The sequence below is a fragment of the Anomalospiza imberbis genome, chromosome 2, assembly GCF_031753505.1.
Source record: "Anomalospiza imberbis isolate Cuckoo-Finch-1a 21T00152 chromosome 2, ASM3175350v1, whole genome shotgun sequence".
NCBI classification, from domain to species: domain Eukaryota; kingdom Metazoa; phylum Chordata; class Aves; order Passeriformes; family Viduidae; genus Anomalospiza; species Anomalospiza imberbis.
Genome location: NC_089682.1, coordinates 3,818,088 through 3,836,363, shown reverse-complemented (window position 1 = coordinate 3,836,363; position 18,276 = coordinate 3,818,088). Strand labels below are relative to the sequence as shown.

At 39.3% G+C, this 18,276-nt stretch overlaps 1 protein-coding gene across 1 annotated transcript in view; it reads left to right on the top strand.

Annotated features, from left to right (window-relative positions):
* BRWD1 (bromodomain and WD repeat domain containing 1) overlaps window positions 1-18,276 on the top strand; it is a 44,322-nt gene that overhangs the window by 7,936 nt on the left and 18,110 nt on the right. The window contains exons 11-28 of the mRNA XM_068179583.1: window positions 1,010-1,110; window positions 1,721-1,761; window positions 2,486-2,584; window positions 3,967-4,117; window positions 4,570-4,704; window positions 5,594-5,722; window positions 6,888-7,113; window positions 7,425-7,610; window positions 8,970-9,153; window positions 10,703-10,793; window positions 11,727-11,867; window positions 13,301-13,386; window positions 14,259-14,454; window positions 15,619-15,735; window positions 15,834-15,941; window positions 16,267-16,391; window positions 16,492-16,574; window positions 16,928-17,039. Of these exons, the coding sequence (XP_068035684.1) occupies window positions 1,010-1,110; window positions 1,721-1,761; window positions 2,486-2,584; window positions 3,967-4,117; window positions 4,570-4,704; window positions 5,594-5,722; window positions 6,888-7,113; window positions 7,425-7,610; window positions 8,970-9,153; window positions 10,703-10,793; window positions 11,727-11,867; window positions 13,301-13,386; window positions 14,259-14,454; window positions 15,619-15,735; window positions 15,834-15,941; window positions 16,267-16,391; window positions 16,492-16,574; window positions 16,928-17,039 (2,311 nt within the window). The remainder of the gene's footprint in view (window positions 1-1,009; window positions 1,111-1,720; window positions 1,762-2,485; window positions 2,585-3,966; window positions 4,118-4,569; window positions 4,705-5,593; window positions 5,723-6,887; window positions 7,114-7,424; window positions 7,611-8,969; window positions 9,154-10,702; window positions 10,794-11,726; window positions 11,868-13,300; window positions 13,387-14,258; window positions 14,455-15,618; window positions 15,736-15,833; window positions 15,942-16,266; window positions 16,392-16,491; window positions 16,575-16,927; window positions 17,040-18,276) is intronic.

The following is an 18,276-nucleotide window of genomic DNA, read 5'->3' as shown; positions in this document are numbered from 1 at the left end:
TGTGACAGCTTTTAAATGGAGAAAACCTGCAGTTGTGAGTAAATAATTGCACAGATGTGCCCTGTTAGCTGTGACATAATTAAATCATGGGGCTTTCCTTAGCTAGCACTGAAAGACTGTTAAAGACATTGGTGATTTCACAGAGGTAAAAGCCACATAATGCCTGTTTGCTTCTATCCGTCTTTAGTGGAGTTTTTATTTTTGTTTAATCCCCTTGTGCAATGTCAAGGGTTGGCACAGTGGGTTCTCTGACATCCCACAGTCACCAGCAGTGGAAGTGGGTCCTGCCAGCAGGAGCTCCTGACCCAGTGCCAGGGGTGCTCATAAAGATCTTCCTCTTAAGGACCCAGAAAGGGATCTTTAATGTGCTTCACTCCCGCCTTGTTTCCTTTCACTCAGTTCATGTGAATTTCAGAAATAAAAAGCTAGTCAAAGTGTAGTTTGTTGACATTGTCAGGATAGGACCCTGGCTTGTGTCGAGAGGGTGTTTTTGACATTTTGCTTGTTCAGGTTTTTGGTTTTTTTTGACAGCACTTAGAGGCAGATCTTGGAATTTCTGCCACCTCAGCTAAATACTGGTGTGCTTACCCTGGGGTACTTCACTTGACTGGTTTACTCACATTTCAGCCTAATTTTGATGCAGTTCACTGGCACAAATGAGGCACAGACTACAGTGAGGGTCATCTACATAATTCTGATTATCCAGAGCCGTATGCCCCACCAGTGAAGGCTTCTCTGTGCAATTTAATGTTAAAAGTTCCACTATTGCCCTAAAGATATATTTAAAAATCTTTGTAACACCAATTTATTTTTTACTATGGCTGAGAACACTTTCTGGGGCAAGAAAGGGATTTCCTTCCACATATGTGTGTCAGTGGAAGAGCATAAAAAAATGTGCCATTCTCCAAATAGGCGTGGAGTTTTTTTATTTAAACCAGGCCTCTGAAAAATAGTGGTGACCTGTTTTAATTTCTTCCACAGCAGGTTAATTATTGCTTGATTTTTACAGGTGGGATGTTTTTAGCAACTGGCAGCACTGACCACGTCATCAGGATGTATTTTTTTGGCTCGGAAACACCTGAGAAAATAGCTGAATTGGAAAGTCATGCTGTAAGTAATTAGTTAATTAGTAAATTGAAGCAGCATTGAAGTCACAAGATGATTTTAATAGTGGATTTTTAGCAAGGCTCTTAATTAATTTTCTTTGCATTAATGTTTCCTGTACTACAAATTCTGACTTTATTTTGGTTGCATTGATAAGGCTTAATCAGTACTTAGTTTTTTTATGTAGAGGAGACTTTTCTGCTCTAAGTGTGGTATCTACTTTTCCTGCAGTTTATATTGTGATAAAACTGAATAATTGTTTATTTTTTTAAGGAAAGTGTAAGTAGGAGTAGGAACAACAGATTTCTCACTATAGTAGTTGACTTACGGTATTGGAAATATATTTAAATATGATTCAGTTGTCAACCAGGTTATTTAATTTGTTAATCCTTCATGTTGAATTCGGGCAGTTTTTACAATACCCATTTTAGATACATTAATGATTAGTGAATTCTAGGAAGTGTTTGGACTTGGTTTGTCATGCAGTTGAAACTCTTAGAAATTAACAGCATTTTATTTTTTCATTATTTCAGATTTTACTAGACTCAGAATTGTCAAATAATGTATTTCCTGTTTAAAAAACAAAACTTGAACAAACTTTACTTTTTTCTTACAGGATAAAGTTGACAGCATTCAGTTTTCTAATGGTGGGGACAGGTATGTTGAAAAATGCTGAAATATGGCCAAAAATACATCATTTTGGAATTAAGAATCTATTACTGGATGATCCCAGTAAAGAAAAGTCTACTTATTTAGAACTCAGAAGGGAAATTTTGGACTGATGCAGGAGCATAATTAATCTTCAGCTGTTCCAGGTTTTTTTGATCTGTGTTAGGTAATTTTTTTGGCCTGGCTGGGGTTTTATTTACCTGGAGGAATTTTACCGCTTTTTAATGTACCCAATGTGTTTGTAGCTTCATGAATCTGCTTTTCCTCCTCCCTTCCTTTCAGTTTCACTGAGTATTGTATAGGAAATAGGAGAAATGCAGTGAAAGTGGTCAAAAATAAATTAGAACCTTTTCGTCTGATTTGTTCTTGCCTCTACTTCAGCATCTGAAACTTTGTAATTACGTAAAATACACTGAAATCCTGTACTGAGGAGGAGTCGAGGATGAATTTGTGAATTGAGTCAAACTTTGGAACTTGCTTCTCTGTTCTTCATATTTTTGACAACTTTATTCAGTTTTCCAGTTCAGAAAAACTCTTTCCTGCTTTTCTGGAAAGAAAGTTAATGGAAAGAATTCTCTTGAACACAAATTGAAGATTTCACTTCTGTCAGTCTTCCACTGCAAAATCTATATTGTGGTGGTGTCTAACTCTAAACATACTTTAAAGCAAATTTTTGGGAAAATAAATGAATGAATTTTTAATACTTGTTCAGGTTCATAAGTGGCAGCAGAGATGGAACAGCTCGGATCTGGCGTTTCGAGCAAGCAGAGTGGAGGAACATTTTGTTGGATATGTCTGATCGACTGCTGGGGTAGGTGAAGTGTTCATTTGCTGGTTTCCTTTGTGTAAATTCAGAAAGATTGAAAAACTCAGTTACTCAGTATGAGAGTGAGAGCAGCATTCTGGTCAAGTTCTGTGGTCTTGGGATGGGGTGAATTGAGGGTTCTGGTGATGCAATAGTTGCTGAGTTTGATTCTGTGCTTTCATAAATACCTAAGTGTTGAGAAAGCTCTCAAATGTGCTCTGTACCAAGTTAATTTTACTGCATCTTTTCAGGGAAAAAAGTGAACAGAAAGAATCTACCTTCTTTATCTGGGTTTTAGGCTATCATACCTGGTGTGTCACAGGAGAAATATATTTAGATGAGTAAAAATAAAGTAGTTGGTGACCTATTTGCAGGAGAGGTTATGACATGGAATAGGTGGCTTTCCTCAAGGACTGATCTTGCTGACTATTCCCATTTTCTGCTTTTAAAAAGGTGAATTAATGAAATGCTGGTGGCAGCCAGTCTGAATAATGTTATTAGAGATAAAAATCAGGATATTACGTGGTGTTGGGTAAACGTGAAGGGGGAGTGACTTACAGGAGTACCCAAGCTCAGTAGGCTTCCACAGACACTGAACAGAAATTCATTTGTAGTTGAATAAATGAGATTTTGATTAAATGATTTGTAGGTGATGAAATAAAAAGCAAAACCTTGGGTACACCATTTGATTGGAGGGTGATTTCAGGCTTTTTCTGTGATGAAAAAGACCATGAAAGAAACCTGATTTTAGAAAGGAGGAGTTGTTAATGTTTGAGATTTGACTGTGGCTGTGTAGTTGAGAGTATTTTTTAGAGTGGCCTCTGCTTGAAGTGGAATAAAGATAATCCCATGTGAAGGTGTTTCAAGGAAAACTTACTCCTTGGCTTGTCTAGAAGAAGGCTGAGGGGCAGTGTTACAGCATCCTGTAAATGTATTTTGGGGAGAGAATAAGGAAATAGATTGAGGTTAAAACAAAATGTTATCTTTACTGTATTTCTGTTGGGACTCATTAAAAAATGCTTAGCTAATGTAGAGATTGGCTTGGGAATCAGTTAGTTGGAAAAGCTGACTGTAAAAAGTCCAAAATTTTGCAGGATTTATATTAGGACTCTAATTGTGAAGGAGCCAAGATTCCATGAAAAAGGAAAGCCTTTTTGCCTTGCATCTCAAATGGGAAAGAGCTTATCAAGTCTTTCAAAATTTAAAAATCCAGATTTGCTTTAAATGAAGAATTTTGTGGACAAAAGTTTCAACCCAGATTTAATTCTTTGCTTCCTTTCCGTTGTCTGATTATTAACACAGGAAAAGCGATTACTGTATTTTGATAGAGAAATGGGTTAATTAAAATATCAAATACATCTCTGACCTGTTTGACTTTTTTCAAATAGTGACACTTGTGCAGAAGAAGACAAATTCATGAAGCCTAAAGTAACCATGATAGCTTGGAACCAAAATGACAACTATGTTGTTACAGCTGTGAATAATCACCTGCTCAAAGTTTGGAATTCCATTACAGGGCAGTTGCTCCATGACTTGGTGGTATGGAATTTTCCTTGCTTTTGGAAGATTTTCCTGGAATTGCAGTGACCATGTGCATGCTGAATTTATAATTAGAGCTGATAAGTCTTGAAAGCTCTGTATGGATGGTACAGCAAGTGTGGTGTTCCTTGGAATTCTTCTAACCAAAATTTGCTGCTTCCTCCAGCTTTGGACTTTCCCTGTAAATAAAAGAACAAATAAATGTGGAATAAATAAAATTCTTGTGCAGTAATATGCCCATTGAATATTTCACCATCATTTGGCAAAAGCTTCATATTTCTACAGCTCTTGCTTGAATCTAGAAAATTTTTACCTTTGCAGTGTTCAAGTCTTTGTGGCTGCCTGGAGTTTAATTTTCCAGAGAGGACAGCACAGGCTTTGGGCTCTGTTGTGAATATCCTGCTGATGTGGATTTCCCTGGTTTCCCTGTGATGTGCAATTTTCAATTGCAGGGCCATGCAGATGAAGTGTTTGTCTTGGAGACCCATCCCTTTGATTGCAGGATAATGCTGTCTGCAGGCCACGATGGCAACATCTTCATCTGGGACATCACCAAAGGCACCAAAACAAAGCATTATTTTAACATGGTGAGAGCTTCTGTAAACACCATTTGTTCTCAGCACACAGCAGTGTGTTCACTACCAGCTTAAGGAATTGCCACCAACACTCACACCCTTGCATCTTTAGGGGGGAAAAAACCCAACCAAACAGGAAAACCTTAACCAGCAAAATGTATTAATTTTATTTCCTTAGAGCTTTTTACTGTAGAATTTGCTGATTATTGCAGATTTTGCACTCTTTTTTACTGAAGATCATTGTGCACTCCATTCGTATTAATTGTTTTCCTCAGCTGAGGGGAGGGGCCATCTAAAAGGCTCTGTTTTGTGCCATTGTTTCAAGATACTTGTGGACAGACATTTGTATTTTCAACAGGCTTACAAATTATATTCTTAATATTGATTACCACGGTGCTGGAGGGCTCCATTTGACAGCTCATTGTTAATACTTTAAATTAGGTTATTTTCTCTGAGACTTAGGTTCTAAACTAATGTACATATAAATTTTTCATCCTTTTTCCCCGGTCAGTCAACAGCAAAGAGCTTTTTTTTATTTTTAAGTTCTTAAATTCTCTGGCTTTTTCTCAAAAGTTGTTTAACAAAAACAATCTATATTAGCTCCAGTTTATTTCAAGCAGTGTGCTGACAGCTAAAAAACCTCAGAAAAACATGTTTATTTGTTTATTTTATTCATTGAACAGTAACTTTTTATACCTTCTAATGCATCTTTTAGAATTGGTTCAGGGCTGAAATTCAAGTGTAAAAGAAATATACTGTAGTAACAAAATGATTTGTGCCTTAATTGGAGGTATTTAGGGAAATGCATGATGGTTTTTGATAGAGTAATTAATTTTGGGTGCTTATGGTTTGCTCTGAAAAAATGGTGAAATTATCTTGAATTTTTTTTCCTTCAATCCAGATTGAAGGCCAGGGACATGGAGCTGTTTTTGACTGTAAATTTTCACCAGATGGGCAGCATTTTGCATGCACGGATTCTCATGGACATCTGCTGATATTTGGCTTTGGCTGTAGCAGACCTTATGAAAAGGTAAGTTCAGCTTTTTATCAGATCTCTGTATGGAGTTTCTAACTAAAATTGCATTATTACGTTAATTAATTTAAAAGTTCATATGTAAAAATAATTTGTGTGGTTAAATCTAAATATAATGGATTCCTTGATGTCTGTAAATTGTCTTGCTTATATGATCCTGGCACAGCAGAAAAAAAACCAATGTCTTAACATTCCCATGACAGTAGCTCCCAAGAATGTTCCTGGAATACATTGTCTTGGAGACAGCTAATTCACCTTCATTGTTCAACCTCAAAAATGCTTCTGTTTGTAATTTCTGCTGGTTTATCTTGCAGTTCTTTAGGACTTTCCTCACTCAAGCCCAAATTCACTGCAGTTGATTAAATTAAGCAAAATTGAATTATTGACTCAATGATTTATCCTATCCTATATTTTTGAATTTATCAGCCAGCTTCCTTTTTGTTTTGATAAATACACATTTCTTCTTTTCTTCACTTCTCCTCCATTTTTTCAGGTTTCATTGCTAGTTCCATGTATGTAATTTTAAAGAATTATTTTCTCCTTGCTCTACATTCTCAGCTGAAATTGAAACTTGTTCCCTTCATCTTTGCCATCACTTCTGGAAGCAAACATTCTGACTGTGATCTAGTAGTTATGTAACCATTTTCCTTCAGCCTCATGGACTTTCAGTTGTAGAAAAAAAAAACTTCCGGTGGATATAGATTAAGAAAGTAATCATGATTAAGAAAACTTTTCTTTGAGCTGATGTTGAGCTTTAGCCAAAGATTTCCTTGCAAGGAAACTTTGGGGCCACTCACTCACAAGTTGGACTTGGTGACCCTTGTGGGACCCTTGCAACTCTGAATATCCTGTGATTCTGATAATTCTAGGGGGAAAATGCAGAATGCATATTTTTTAATGTGAAACAGTACTTTTGCATGAGGTTACCTCAGGTTTTTTGTTTTCTGAAAGAATTCTGTTGCTTGCAAAAGCACTATTGAAAGTTGCAGTACTGCAAAACCCATCCAGGTTAACTGAAGTTACATAGGAATCTTCTTTCTAATTGGGATCTTGCCTTTTCTTTTACCTTTAAGAAGACTTTAGGGACTTCAGTGCTTGTTCTTTGTTCTTTAGCATATTCTTTCTTCCAAACTGCTAACATAAAAACAAAATTTCCTTTTAGATTCCTGATCAGATGTTCTTCCACACTGACTATCGGCCGCTGATCCGAGACTCAAACAACTACGTGCTGGATGAGCAGACTCAGCAGGCCCCTCACCTCATGCCCCCTCCCTTCTTAGTGGATGTGGATGGAAACCCTCATCCAACAAAATATCAAAGATTGGTGCCAGGAAGAGAGAATTGTGCAGATGAACATTTGATTCCTCAACTTGGATATGTAGCAACAAGTAAGACTATCACTAAAGTTCTACATTCAGAAGTAGGTTATTTACTAGTTCCTAAGGGGACATCAGCAATTTAGAAATACCTTTTTTTTTCACTTGGTATTTTGTATTTGTTCACTAAAGATGCTGTAAGGTCCTATAGTGAATACAATTTAAACAAGCGGAAAACAAATCAGTTGTTCAAATGGATGTTGCAGTTCTTTTCTGTGGGCAGTGATGTTCACAAATGGCTTGACTGTACATTCCAGAAATGTCTTACTTGGAATTAATAATTGGAATAACTTCATTCATTTGATCTGTTTTACACTTGCAAGGTGATGGAGAAGTTGTTGAGCAGGTGATTGGCCAGCAGACGGTTGACCAGGATGAGCCAGGCTTGGAGCCCAGCATTTTGGATGGGATGATCAGACAGCTACAGCTGGAGCAGGATCAGAGGACTGGAGCTGATCAAGAATCTGCTCCAAGTGGCCCCCAAAACGGGGAGGGAACACCCAGGAGAGGTTAGGACTGCTGATAAATTCTTCAGGAATTGTTCTGTCTCCTTTTTTCTTGTGCTGTGTGAAATACTGAAACAGGTTTTAACTTCAGTGTAATTCTGGGGACTGAGATTGCTTTAACATTGTGATACAGGGTTGTTCTTATTCATTAAAACACTGCTGCTCCTGTGATTAAATTACAGAGCCTTTCCCTTTAAAAAGAGAAGGTCATTAATAACATGCAAAATATATACATTATAATTTTTTGCAAATGTTTGCCAATATAAATTATTTTTGCATTCCTTACTTTTTGCAGAGTATTTGTGCCATTATTCAAACTGGTTTCCCCTGTCCCTTCTTTACAGATTTAAACAAGACACTTTGCTAAGCTGTGTCTTTGTAGTTTTAATTACGTAGCTGTATAATATAGATGAAAATTTTTTTTTTCTTACATAATTATATTTTTAATTACATGCACTCAGCTCTATGAAAAGTGCTTTTTAGAGCCTCAGTGGCCTCAGAGCTGTCTGAATAGTTCAGAAGAGCCCTTCTGTCATACCACAATTCCTTCCACTGGGAAGCGTTTAGGAAACCACTGGAATGTGGCACTCAGTGCTCTGGTCTGGTTGACAAGGTCACTGGTCAAATGCTTGGAAGTCTTTGGATCTTGGAGGTCTTTTTCAGCCTAAATGACTCTGTGATTCTGATTCTGTGAAAACAGTAGCAGAAATAACCATTTTAAAAGTTCTTTGTATAAACTCTCTGTGTTTTCTACAAGACACATAATCCTCCAGAACTGATGCCCTGTGAAGGCTGCCCTAGAGCAGAGGCTGGACAGAGCTAAAGAACAAAACAGGGATTTATGAAAAGAATCTCCTCCATGGATCCACCTTGGGCAGCACCAGAGCCCAGCCAGGGCTGCACCCAAGATGAACCCAAATGGTCCCAAAATGCACGAGCGCTCCCGGGGGCTCTCACTGTGATCAGCTCTGCTCCATTGGCACACTGGAGTTCATTGTCCCATTCCAGCTTTAGCCCATGCAGTCCCATCCTGCTTGTTTTCCTCTCTCCAGCCCACGTTGTTTGTGCTCTTGGGCTGAGATTTGGATCATTTGTCCTTGGTCCCCAGCTGGAGAAGGAATTGTTTTGTCTCCCTGCTCTGTGCAGAGAGCTCACCATCCCTAACATGAAGCTCAGAAGTACTCAGTAAAGCAGCACAGAATCTGAAACATAGAAAAGCTCAAAATTAAGGCATCACTGAAGGCTCCAAGTGACATTCTCAGAGATAAAAATACAGCCATTATTTTTTTTCTTTTAATCTTTTAGCAAGAATCTTCCAGTTCCCTGCAGCACGGCAAAAACGTTTTGATTTGTGTGTTCCAGCTTTCAGAAGGCCGAGTTTGGACATCCAGTCCCCGCCCAACATCGGGCTGCGGCGCAGCGGGCAGGTGGAGGGCGTGCGGCAGATGCACCAGAACGCCCCGCGCAGCCAGATGGCCACCGAGAGAGACCTGCAGGCCTGGAGGCGCAGGGTGGTGGTGCCAGAGATCCCCCCCAGCTTGCTCAGGTGTGTCTGCAGCCTGCAGGAGATGGCTGGAGAGGCTGCCTAGAGCAGAGGCTAGGCAGAGTGCAGGAGCCCGGCAGTGCAAGGGCCTGGCTGAGGCTACGTCCACGATGGACAATGGTCATGAGTTTTTTGGTCAGATAAAAGTTTGCTCTATTTGTATATCTGAGGTTAATTGTCTAATTACAGCTTCAGTTAATGAAGTCATATCTCCCTGGTTTGCTTCTCCCCCCAGTTCACTTTTGTTTATACTTTTGTTCCACCCCCCGCTGCTCTTGGGCAGTGCAAGGGCCTGGCTGAGGCTACGTCCACGATGGACGGTGGTCATGAGTTTTTTGGGCAGATAAAAGTTTGGTCTATTTGTATATCTGAGGTTAATTGTCTAATTACAGCTTCAGGTAATGAAGTCATATCCTCCTGCTTTGCTTCTCCCCCCAGTTCACTTTTGTTTATACTTTTGTTCCACCCCCAGCTACTCTTGGGCAGTACAAGGGCCTGGCTGAGGCTACGTCCACGATGGACAGTGGTCATGAGTTTTTTGGGCAGATAAAAGTTTGCTCTATTTGTATATCTGAGGTTAATTGTCTAATTACAGCTTCAGTTAATGAAGTCATATCTCCCTGGTTTGCTTCTCCCCCCAGTTCACTTTTGTTTATACTTTCCAGGGCCTGAGGCTGCTGGTGTGACCTTGGTTTCCAGGCCCAGAAAGGATTGTTTAGTCTGACCAAAAAGTGAAGAGAAATAACTAGCATTCTGTATAGAGTTCAGAGTGGTGCATTAATGTAGTACACAATCTGAAAAATATAAAAGCTACAACTTAAGGCAGCACTAGGCACAGCACAGCAGCTTGGTTTGTCTAAATTAAGTGTGGTTACACCAAATGTAGAAGGGATGCTGTTGGAATAGTTCAGCGTTGTGGGCAGATGTGCTAAAAACTCGTAAGGTCCATTCAGTGAGAAGAAAAATTTCTCCAGTTGAATGATTCTCCCCTATTTCAATATTTTAAGTCATCTCCAGGCTAGCTAGATCACCTAGATTCTTGCTTTCTCCAAAATAAATACAGATTGAATTCATTTCCATGGAAGAGCTGGGTGAGATTGTGCTCTCTGTGAGACTTTTGGAGGAGATGAATTATAACCCCTTGAAATGCTAAACCAGTTGCTTTCAAAAGTACAGCCAGTATTGATCTGTGAAAAGGAGAATTAGTAGCTAAACATCTCTGTTTAAAGCCACAACCATAGGTGCTACCACATCTCTGAGGGTTTTAAGAAGCATTCCCAGTGTTGGGAGGTAGAGTGATTGCAAATGGAAAAAGGTGAATTAAAAATGAGGTTGAAAACGTAGATTATATTTTGATGTTTGGAAGGAAGACTTTCTTAGCATCCATATTTTTTACTCTTAACCTGGAAATGATAGAATGGTTTACAGTTAATTGAGCAATAACAACATCTAAAATTAAAAATGGAATGGAATTGGGTGTGAGAGAGATCCCTTAAAGCGACCAGGATTGTCAAAACAGGTGTGGAATTAGATTTTCATGGCTTTCTTGTAGGAAACTGGAAGAATATCGGATTGCAAAAGGTGAAGAAGAGAGAGATCTTTATGCAACAGAGAATAAAAAGTCATTTGAGTCACTGGAAAAGGTACGTGGCAGCTTCTGGAGAAGTGAGCATTCTGTGCCTGAGGACAAGTGGTGGTGTAGAAAATGAAAGCAGAGGTTTCCAGTATGATCTTCCAAGGACCCTGATGATTCAGCTCCCAATTATTGCAGGACAAGGCTTGATTTATTTTTATGGATACCTGGAATTCTTTTTGCTTTCAGTCTTGCCTGCTTCTGTGTGAGGTATTTGGGAGTAATTTTTAGAGGCAGGATGGCTTTCAGGCCATTCTGGTTTGACTGCAGTTACACAGTTACTGCAAGTCCTGAGAGCATTCAGGGTCCTGTACTTGAGGAATCACAGGTTATGTTGCTGTTCCTTGTCATTTTACTTTAGATAACAGTATTTTGTCTGTGGGGAAACTTGTTCAGACTTCCCTCCTTTCAAGTGCTTTTTTCATCACCCGTTTTGTGGGGGAGATTGGCAAGAAGGAAACACTGATTATTGTGCTGTTTTTATAAGCTTGTTGCCAGATTTGCTTTGTCTTAGAGTACAAAATAATTTGACACAAGAATTCTACTGCACGATCCCTTTACTGAGGGGAGTTGGGGGTTGAAACCAGGTGATCTTTAGCGTCCCTTCCAACCCAAAGCATTCTCTGATTCTATGATTGCACATTGTAGGCAGTTAGTGTCTTGATTCTGTAAATACATTTATCAGGTGATGTGAATGGAGCTGTCACAGCAGTTTCTAAAGAACAATTTCTTAGAACCACTAATAAATGTTAAATTTGGAACAGCAAATTTTAAACTTTGCACTTACATGAAAATTATTTCTTGTGACAGGGAGTTTTAATTTAAACAAGCTGTTTCAATTTTTGCATTCAGCAGTGCTTTTAGCCACCCTTTCCCCCTCATAAAAATTTGCCAGATAAATATTTTTATTTAACTCCTGTTCTTTCCCCTCTTTATAAATTAGAGTGACTCTGAGTCTTCATTAATCCAGTTGAAGCGTCGACTGCACAGACGGAAATATTCCAACTACAGAACACGGAATAACATTGAGCAGCTGGAGTCTTCTGAGGAGGAGAGGGACAACTGCTTTGGCTTGATAGAGCACGTGAGTTCTCCTCTGAGTTTGGATTTTGAACTTGAGCTGCTCAATAAATGAAATTTCATGTAGATGTGCCTTTTCTCTGTTAAACAAGCAAACAAAAAAGCCCCACCCCTTCTCTTTACAGGGAAAGTATTTCTGTAAGCATCATTGTTGTTGGCACTTGTCAAACCCGTTGTGTTGCTTTAATAAGGACAATATTTCCTATTAGTTTATAAATGGCTCAGCTGGTTTTGCTGAGAATCTTCTAAATCAAATCCACAGCCCATGTCAAAAATCTGATGGACAATTGGTTGGCTTCAGGTGACATTTGGAGTTTAGATGTGTTTTAATGTTTTTCTGTGGAAATTCTGAAGGTTCTTGCTAATGTGATTCTTCCACAGGATCTGTTCCTCTGGCCTGGAGTGACACAGGACTTTGTGGGTAGCAGGAGCTTTTTGTTTGTGTCTGATGTATTAGCAGACTGTAAATGGGTGATAGGACTGCCCTTGTTTTTCCTTGCCACAAGGAAATAGTTTTAAACTGGGAAAAGGAGAAGTGGAAGGAGCAGAGAAGCTCAGACTTGTTGGAGCAGTCACTTTGTTAAGGAAGAACAGTGAACAAAAGGGAGCATGTTCAGGAGATTAGGAAATCTTGCAAGTAAGATGAGGACTGGTATTCCTTGTGAATGGACTCTGCTTTCCTTACCTCTTAATAAAGAATTTCATTGTATAAAAACAGTAAATCATTTAAATTGAATGTAAAGTTCAGTGAGGACTGAACTTTGATATTGTATCATCTACACAGTTAATGAGCAGATTTTAGTGAGAGGACTCCCAGCTTTGTTACTCTGAAAATGACAGTCAGTTGGACTAATTCAAACATTTGAAGCTACAATTGAAACCTCATGGGATTTTCTCCTATTTTTAATTTTTTTGCTTGACAAAATACAGCTTCACACATGAGCCATGCATTGTACTAACTCAGTTATGAAAAAGACATTTAAAACATTATATTAATGCAAATAGTTGATGAGCAACAATCAGGAAATTAGTAAAGTCATAATGTATTTTGGTGTATCTCTCCTGTTTAGTGTTGCATTTAAATACATGCATGAGTACTCTAATTAGTACTTGGTCATTCATTTGATACTAAAAGGAGGGGGGCAAAAAAAGCCCTCAACTTGCATAATTAATGAAAAAAAAATCATAGCAATAACAGAACATCCCCTTGTTGTGTTGGGAGAGAGGATGTGATTGTTTTTCTTGATCTGTTCCTTTTGTGATGTAAATTCTTCCCAGTCAGATTTTATTGTACACTTTACATGGTCTGATTACTTTTATTTCCATTTTAACAACTTTTTACCAAACTTATTAAAATTTGATCATATGGACAACATGTTTTTGAGTTTCAGACCCTTAAAACATGGGTTTGGCTTGAGTTTGTATTTTTACATTTAGGAAGCTGAAGAAAGTGAGGGCTCTGGTTCATCTGATGAAGAGGAAGAGTGGAGAAGTGACAAGAAAAGCAACAGTAATAGTTCTAGGTAAAGTGGCTGAGTTTTACTTGAATTTTGACAAATTAAGAGTTGTATGAAAGCTCGGTTGTGCTTCAGATGTGATCATATGATAATAATAATAATAATAATGTAAATAATCATATAAGGTAAAATCCATATACTCCACTGACACATTGTATTGTTATTTACTGTTCCATTTCGCCAAAACATTTATATTTTTTAATGTAACTCCTAGTCCCTTTGCTTTTTTTTTAGTCAGATGGCAAAGAGATGAAGGTCTGGAATATTTCTGTAGTATGTTTTGGTCTGGTTTTGGAGGGATGAAAGATTTAGTTTGGGAAATTTTTTCCCACATTCGTTTGGGGAATTTTTTTTTCCTTGCTCTTAAAAAAAAATTTTGACAAATCTGAATTTCTAGAAGTTTCCGGCTTTATGTAGCAGTGTTATAATTAAGTTTTTAATTACTTCCTTGTGGCTATTTTAGATACTCTCTTAGAATTCTTTAGTACTAGAGATAAAAAAACACTCAGAGAATGATGGTACTCAGAGATCCACTCAGAGTGAATGTATAGCTGAGATTTGGGTAAGTGTAAAGAATTTAAGCAGCAGTGTGTTCCTTAGGGGAGGGCTCCTAATAAGTCCAGAATTCCATTGCACAAATTTCTTGAATAAAATTACTGATTTTAGAATTCACCAGACTTTATTTGTTTTAAAGAAATGTGCTTTCAAATACTGGATTCTCCCAAAACCTCATGTTAAGCTCAGAGTGGAGCAATGGTTACAAGGGGACAAACTTGTTTTCAACAACACTTGCTATGTGGCATTTTTCTGAGGGAGCTGAGTGTTCTGAAGCACTGAGAGCTGCGTTGTGTTTGTGTTCCCCTGCCCTGTGTGGACAGTGACTCCTCGAGCAGATATTCCGACTGGATCGCGGACGCCGGGATCAACCTGCAGCCGCCGGTGCGCACCTCGCGCAGGAAAGCGCTGCGCTACTGCAGCACCTCCGAGGACGAGGTGTCAGCTGAGAAATCCTCTCCTCCCAGGAGGAGAAGGAGGAAGAGGAGGAAAAAACCCAAACCTAAAAAGCAGGAGGAGGTACCGTTTTCATTTTTTTTCTACACAGTCTTCATTTCTCTCTTAGGGTCTTCATTAGAAACTACTAAAATGATTGTTACTGCCATCAGCCAAGGATCTTTCTGTCAGCACACACAGGGAGCATGGGATTGATCTGAGATCATTCCCAGTGTGAGGGATCTGCTGATTTGTAGGGAAGAATCTGCATACCAAGTGAAGGTGCTTTCATTTTCCAAATGAAGAGGGTTCTCAAGGTTGATGGTGTTAAAGGGGAAATGTGTTCAATAAATATCAGTACAGAATATCAGCATTTTCCCAAGGGATAGAACAAGAGGGAAGGCTTTAAACTGAAGGGGAGCAGGGTTAGATTAGATTAGATTAGGGAGGAATTCTTGACTCTGAGGATGGTGAGGCACTGGGACATGTTGTTCCCAGAAACTGTGGCTTCCCTGTCCCTGGAAATGTCCAAAGGCAGCTTCATCGGGGCTTGGAGGAGCCTGGGGTAGTGGAAGGTGTCCATGCTGTGGCAGGGCATGGAACAAAATGATTTTGAGGTGTCTTCCAATCCAAACCATTCTGTGACTCTATAACTTAACTGTCTAGTTTTTTGCCTTTTTTAATGCATAGGAGACACAGTCACTGCATTGCTGGTAGCAATTTATACTTAGGTTAAATATTTAATATTTTTGTAAGTTAAAATAATTCTTCTCTTTTAAGCTACTCATTTTTTAAGTTAATTTAAGTAATTACCTTAAGTCACAATAACTACTGTTAGTTGTTTTCTCTCATAAAGGAACAAACAAATTCTCTTTTTTAAGCCTGGGATAACTTCGATAAGTTTGGTCTGTTTTTCTCACTATCCTTTCACTTCCTTCTAAGTAGAATCAGTTTCTTGCAGCTTGAATAATTTTTAATTGGGTACTGAGACTGTCATCTAAATTAAAAAACTTTCTGCTAAGGCCTGCATAATAACGACGTGCTCACTCAAATCTCCAGATAGGAAAGGAATGTTTAGTATTAGAATTACAAATACAGTTACAACTCAAGCAAAGCCTTGGAGGAATTCTGTTGATACTGTTTGGAAATGCTGTGGATTAGTCCTTTATAAGATAAGGTGTTGTCTGTCAAACTAAAATGTAATGATTTGTTTAGAATTCATGTCCATTATGTCTGGTTTTTGTGAAGGCTGATGCTGCAGCACAACCACTGAACTTGGAGCTGTCCTATGACTGGCACCCTCCAGTTTGGATCACAGACACGGCTCTCCGAAGGTCCCCGTTTGTCCCTCAGATGGGGGATGAGGTAGGAACAAGGATTAAAACCTTCCAATGCTTGTGATTATCATAATTGCTAAACACAGGAAAACATTCACTGTTTGGGCTTGTTGGGGTGTTTTTTAGGTGATATATTTCCGACAAGGGCACGAAGCTTACATTGAAGCAGTGAGAAGAAATAACATTTATGAACTGAATCCACACAAGGAGCCTTGGAGAAAAGTGGTGCTTAGGGTAGGTCTGCACTCAAGGTTCTGTGGGTTTCTAGCAGAGTCTGAGACTGAAGAGTTTTATTATTCTGTTTGCAAAACGTGGGTTTGTGAGGTTACTAATGTTTCCCCATGGGGAAAGCGTGTGAAATTACCAGATTGTCTTCAGAATTTTCTGTGGGAAGCCAAATGTTAAAATCCTAAGGCTGACAGACTGCCTTCCATTGAAATCTCAAATCTCATTTCACTATTTTGCATGTGGGTACAGTTGGTTAATTCATGTTAAACCAGCAGTTCTGTACATGCTCCCTAAGACAAAATTTGCTGAAGCTGTTTGTTGTTACCTGTAGGATCAGGAATTGGTAAAAATTGTTGGAATTAGGTACGAAGTTGGCCCTCCCACGTTGTGTTGCCTCAAACTTGCCTTTATAGATCACGCCACTGGGAAACACACAGACAAATCATTTTCCATCAGGTATGTGCAGTTTTAGTTTCCTGAAAAGTGTTTAAGAATATGTTTCTCTTCTTCCTAAAGCCCTGAGGCACTCATGAGTGATGATTTTTTTTTTATCCAGATACCACGACATGCCAGATGTTATCGACTTCCTTATCTTACGTCAGTTCTACGACGAAGCCCGGCAGAGGAACTGGCAGGCCTGTGAGTGTTTGCTGAGTGTTGGACTGAACAGCTTTGAAATCACAGATGTGTCCTCGGCTAATTGCTGCATGTGCTGTTTGTAGAGTCAGAGGGTTCTCTGGTAGGCAAGAGTCAGAAAATTGAACCTCGGAGGGACTGCCAGTAGATGTAAATACAGTCACCAAAACACATATCCAGACTGTTCTGTTCCCTTTTTTATTTTAAAGCTTAACAACAGACTTACATGCCAGTGAGTCTAGAACTTTAATTATGGGGAGAAATCAAGCAGTACAGTTATGAAAAGTTCTTCTGATTGCCTGTGGCAGCCACAGAGTTAAGTCCTTCTCTCAGCAGAATGTCTGTGTTTGCTGCAGCCGACAGGTTCCGCTCCATTATTGACGATGCCTGGTGGTTTGGGACAGTGCTGGGTCAGGAGCCTTATCAGCCTCAGTATCCAGACAGTCACTTCCAGTGTTACAGTGTCAAGTGAGTACACAGAGATTTGATTTCCAATGTTATTAGAGTGCCCTTGCTTTCACACAACTGCCTCGTTGCTATGAGAATGTATAAATTGTTCACTTAAATTATTTTACTCCTGGTATTGTCACTTCTTAATGGTTTTAAATTGTTGCTGTAGCACAGTGTGGATATGTAATAACTTGTGGCAACTTGTTAATGAGTAGTAATTTGGTAAAAGCAGTTGTTGACCTCTTCACATTTCCTGTACTGAGTAATTCTGGGTCCTTCCACAAAGCAAGCAATGCAGTTTTCTGTGGACATTAATTACTGGTCTGCACTGATAGTTTGTTTGGGAGTCCTGAATCTCCTCTGTGATTGCTGACATCAAGGTCCTTATGCCTCAAGTCCTCACACTTTGTCTTTCACATTGTGCATCCTTTTCCATATCAACAAACAGACCTTCACACAAAGGAGAACGGTAAATAAAGATATCTCTGGACTTCAGTGTTCAGACTCAGGTGATTGACCTTATCCTGCCCTGTCCAAGCTGTCTGGAATAGAATCACAGCATGGTTTGGGTTGGAAGGGACCTTAAAGATTGTCTTGTTCCACCCCCTTGCCATGAGCAGGGACACCTTCTGCTATCCCAGGTTACTCAGAGCTCCAGACAGCCTGGCCTTGGACACTTCCAGGGATGAGGTAGCCACAACTTCTTTGGGCAACTTGTGTCAGGGCCTCACCACCCTCAGAGTCAAGAATTCCTTACTGGTATCTAATCTAACCCTTCCCTCCTACAGCTTAAGGCCATTCCCCCTTGTCCTTCATTCCATGCCCTCGTGAAGGTCCCTCTCCAGCCTTCTTGTCACCTCCTTTAGGCACTGAAGGGATAATTCTGGGAGTTTGCTTGGTTTGGTTTCCCCCAGCAAGGGAGGACTGTAAGGAGAATAAACAGTGAATATTGAATATTCCTACTTCCATCAAGCCCAGATATACTTCCCATGTCTTGTACAGTACATTGAATAGTCACAGTTTCATTGTTGGAGGACTTCTTAATTGCTTTTTCACTCAATGGCTTTTGAACCTGTTGCTTACCAGAAAGAAGGGGAATTTTATAGCTAATAGTCAATCCAGTGAGACTGCCAAGGCTGTGTTACATGTTTTGGTTCCTTGTCTCATCTACTTGTCTTCTGTCTCAATGATTTTCCTTGGAGGGAAGGTGGAAGTAACTCCCAGACTGAAATATTTGCCTGTTACCTTCCCTTCC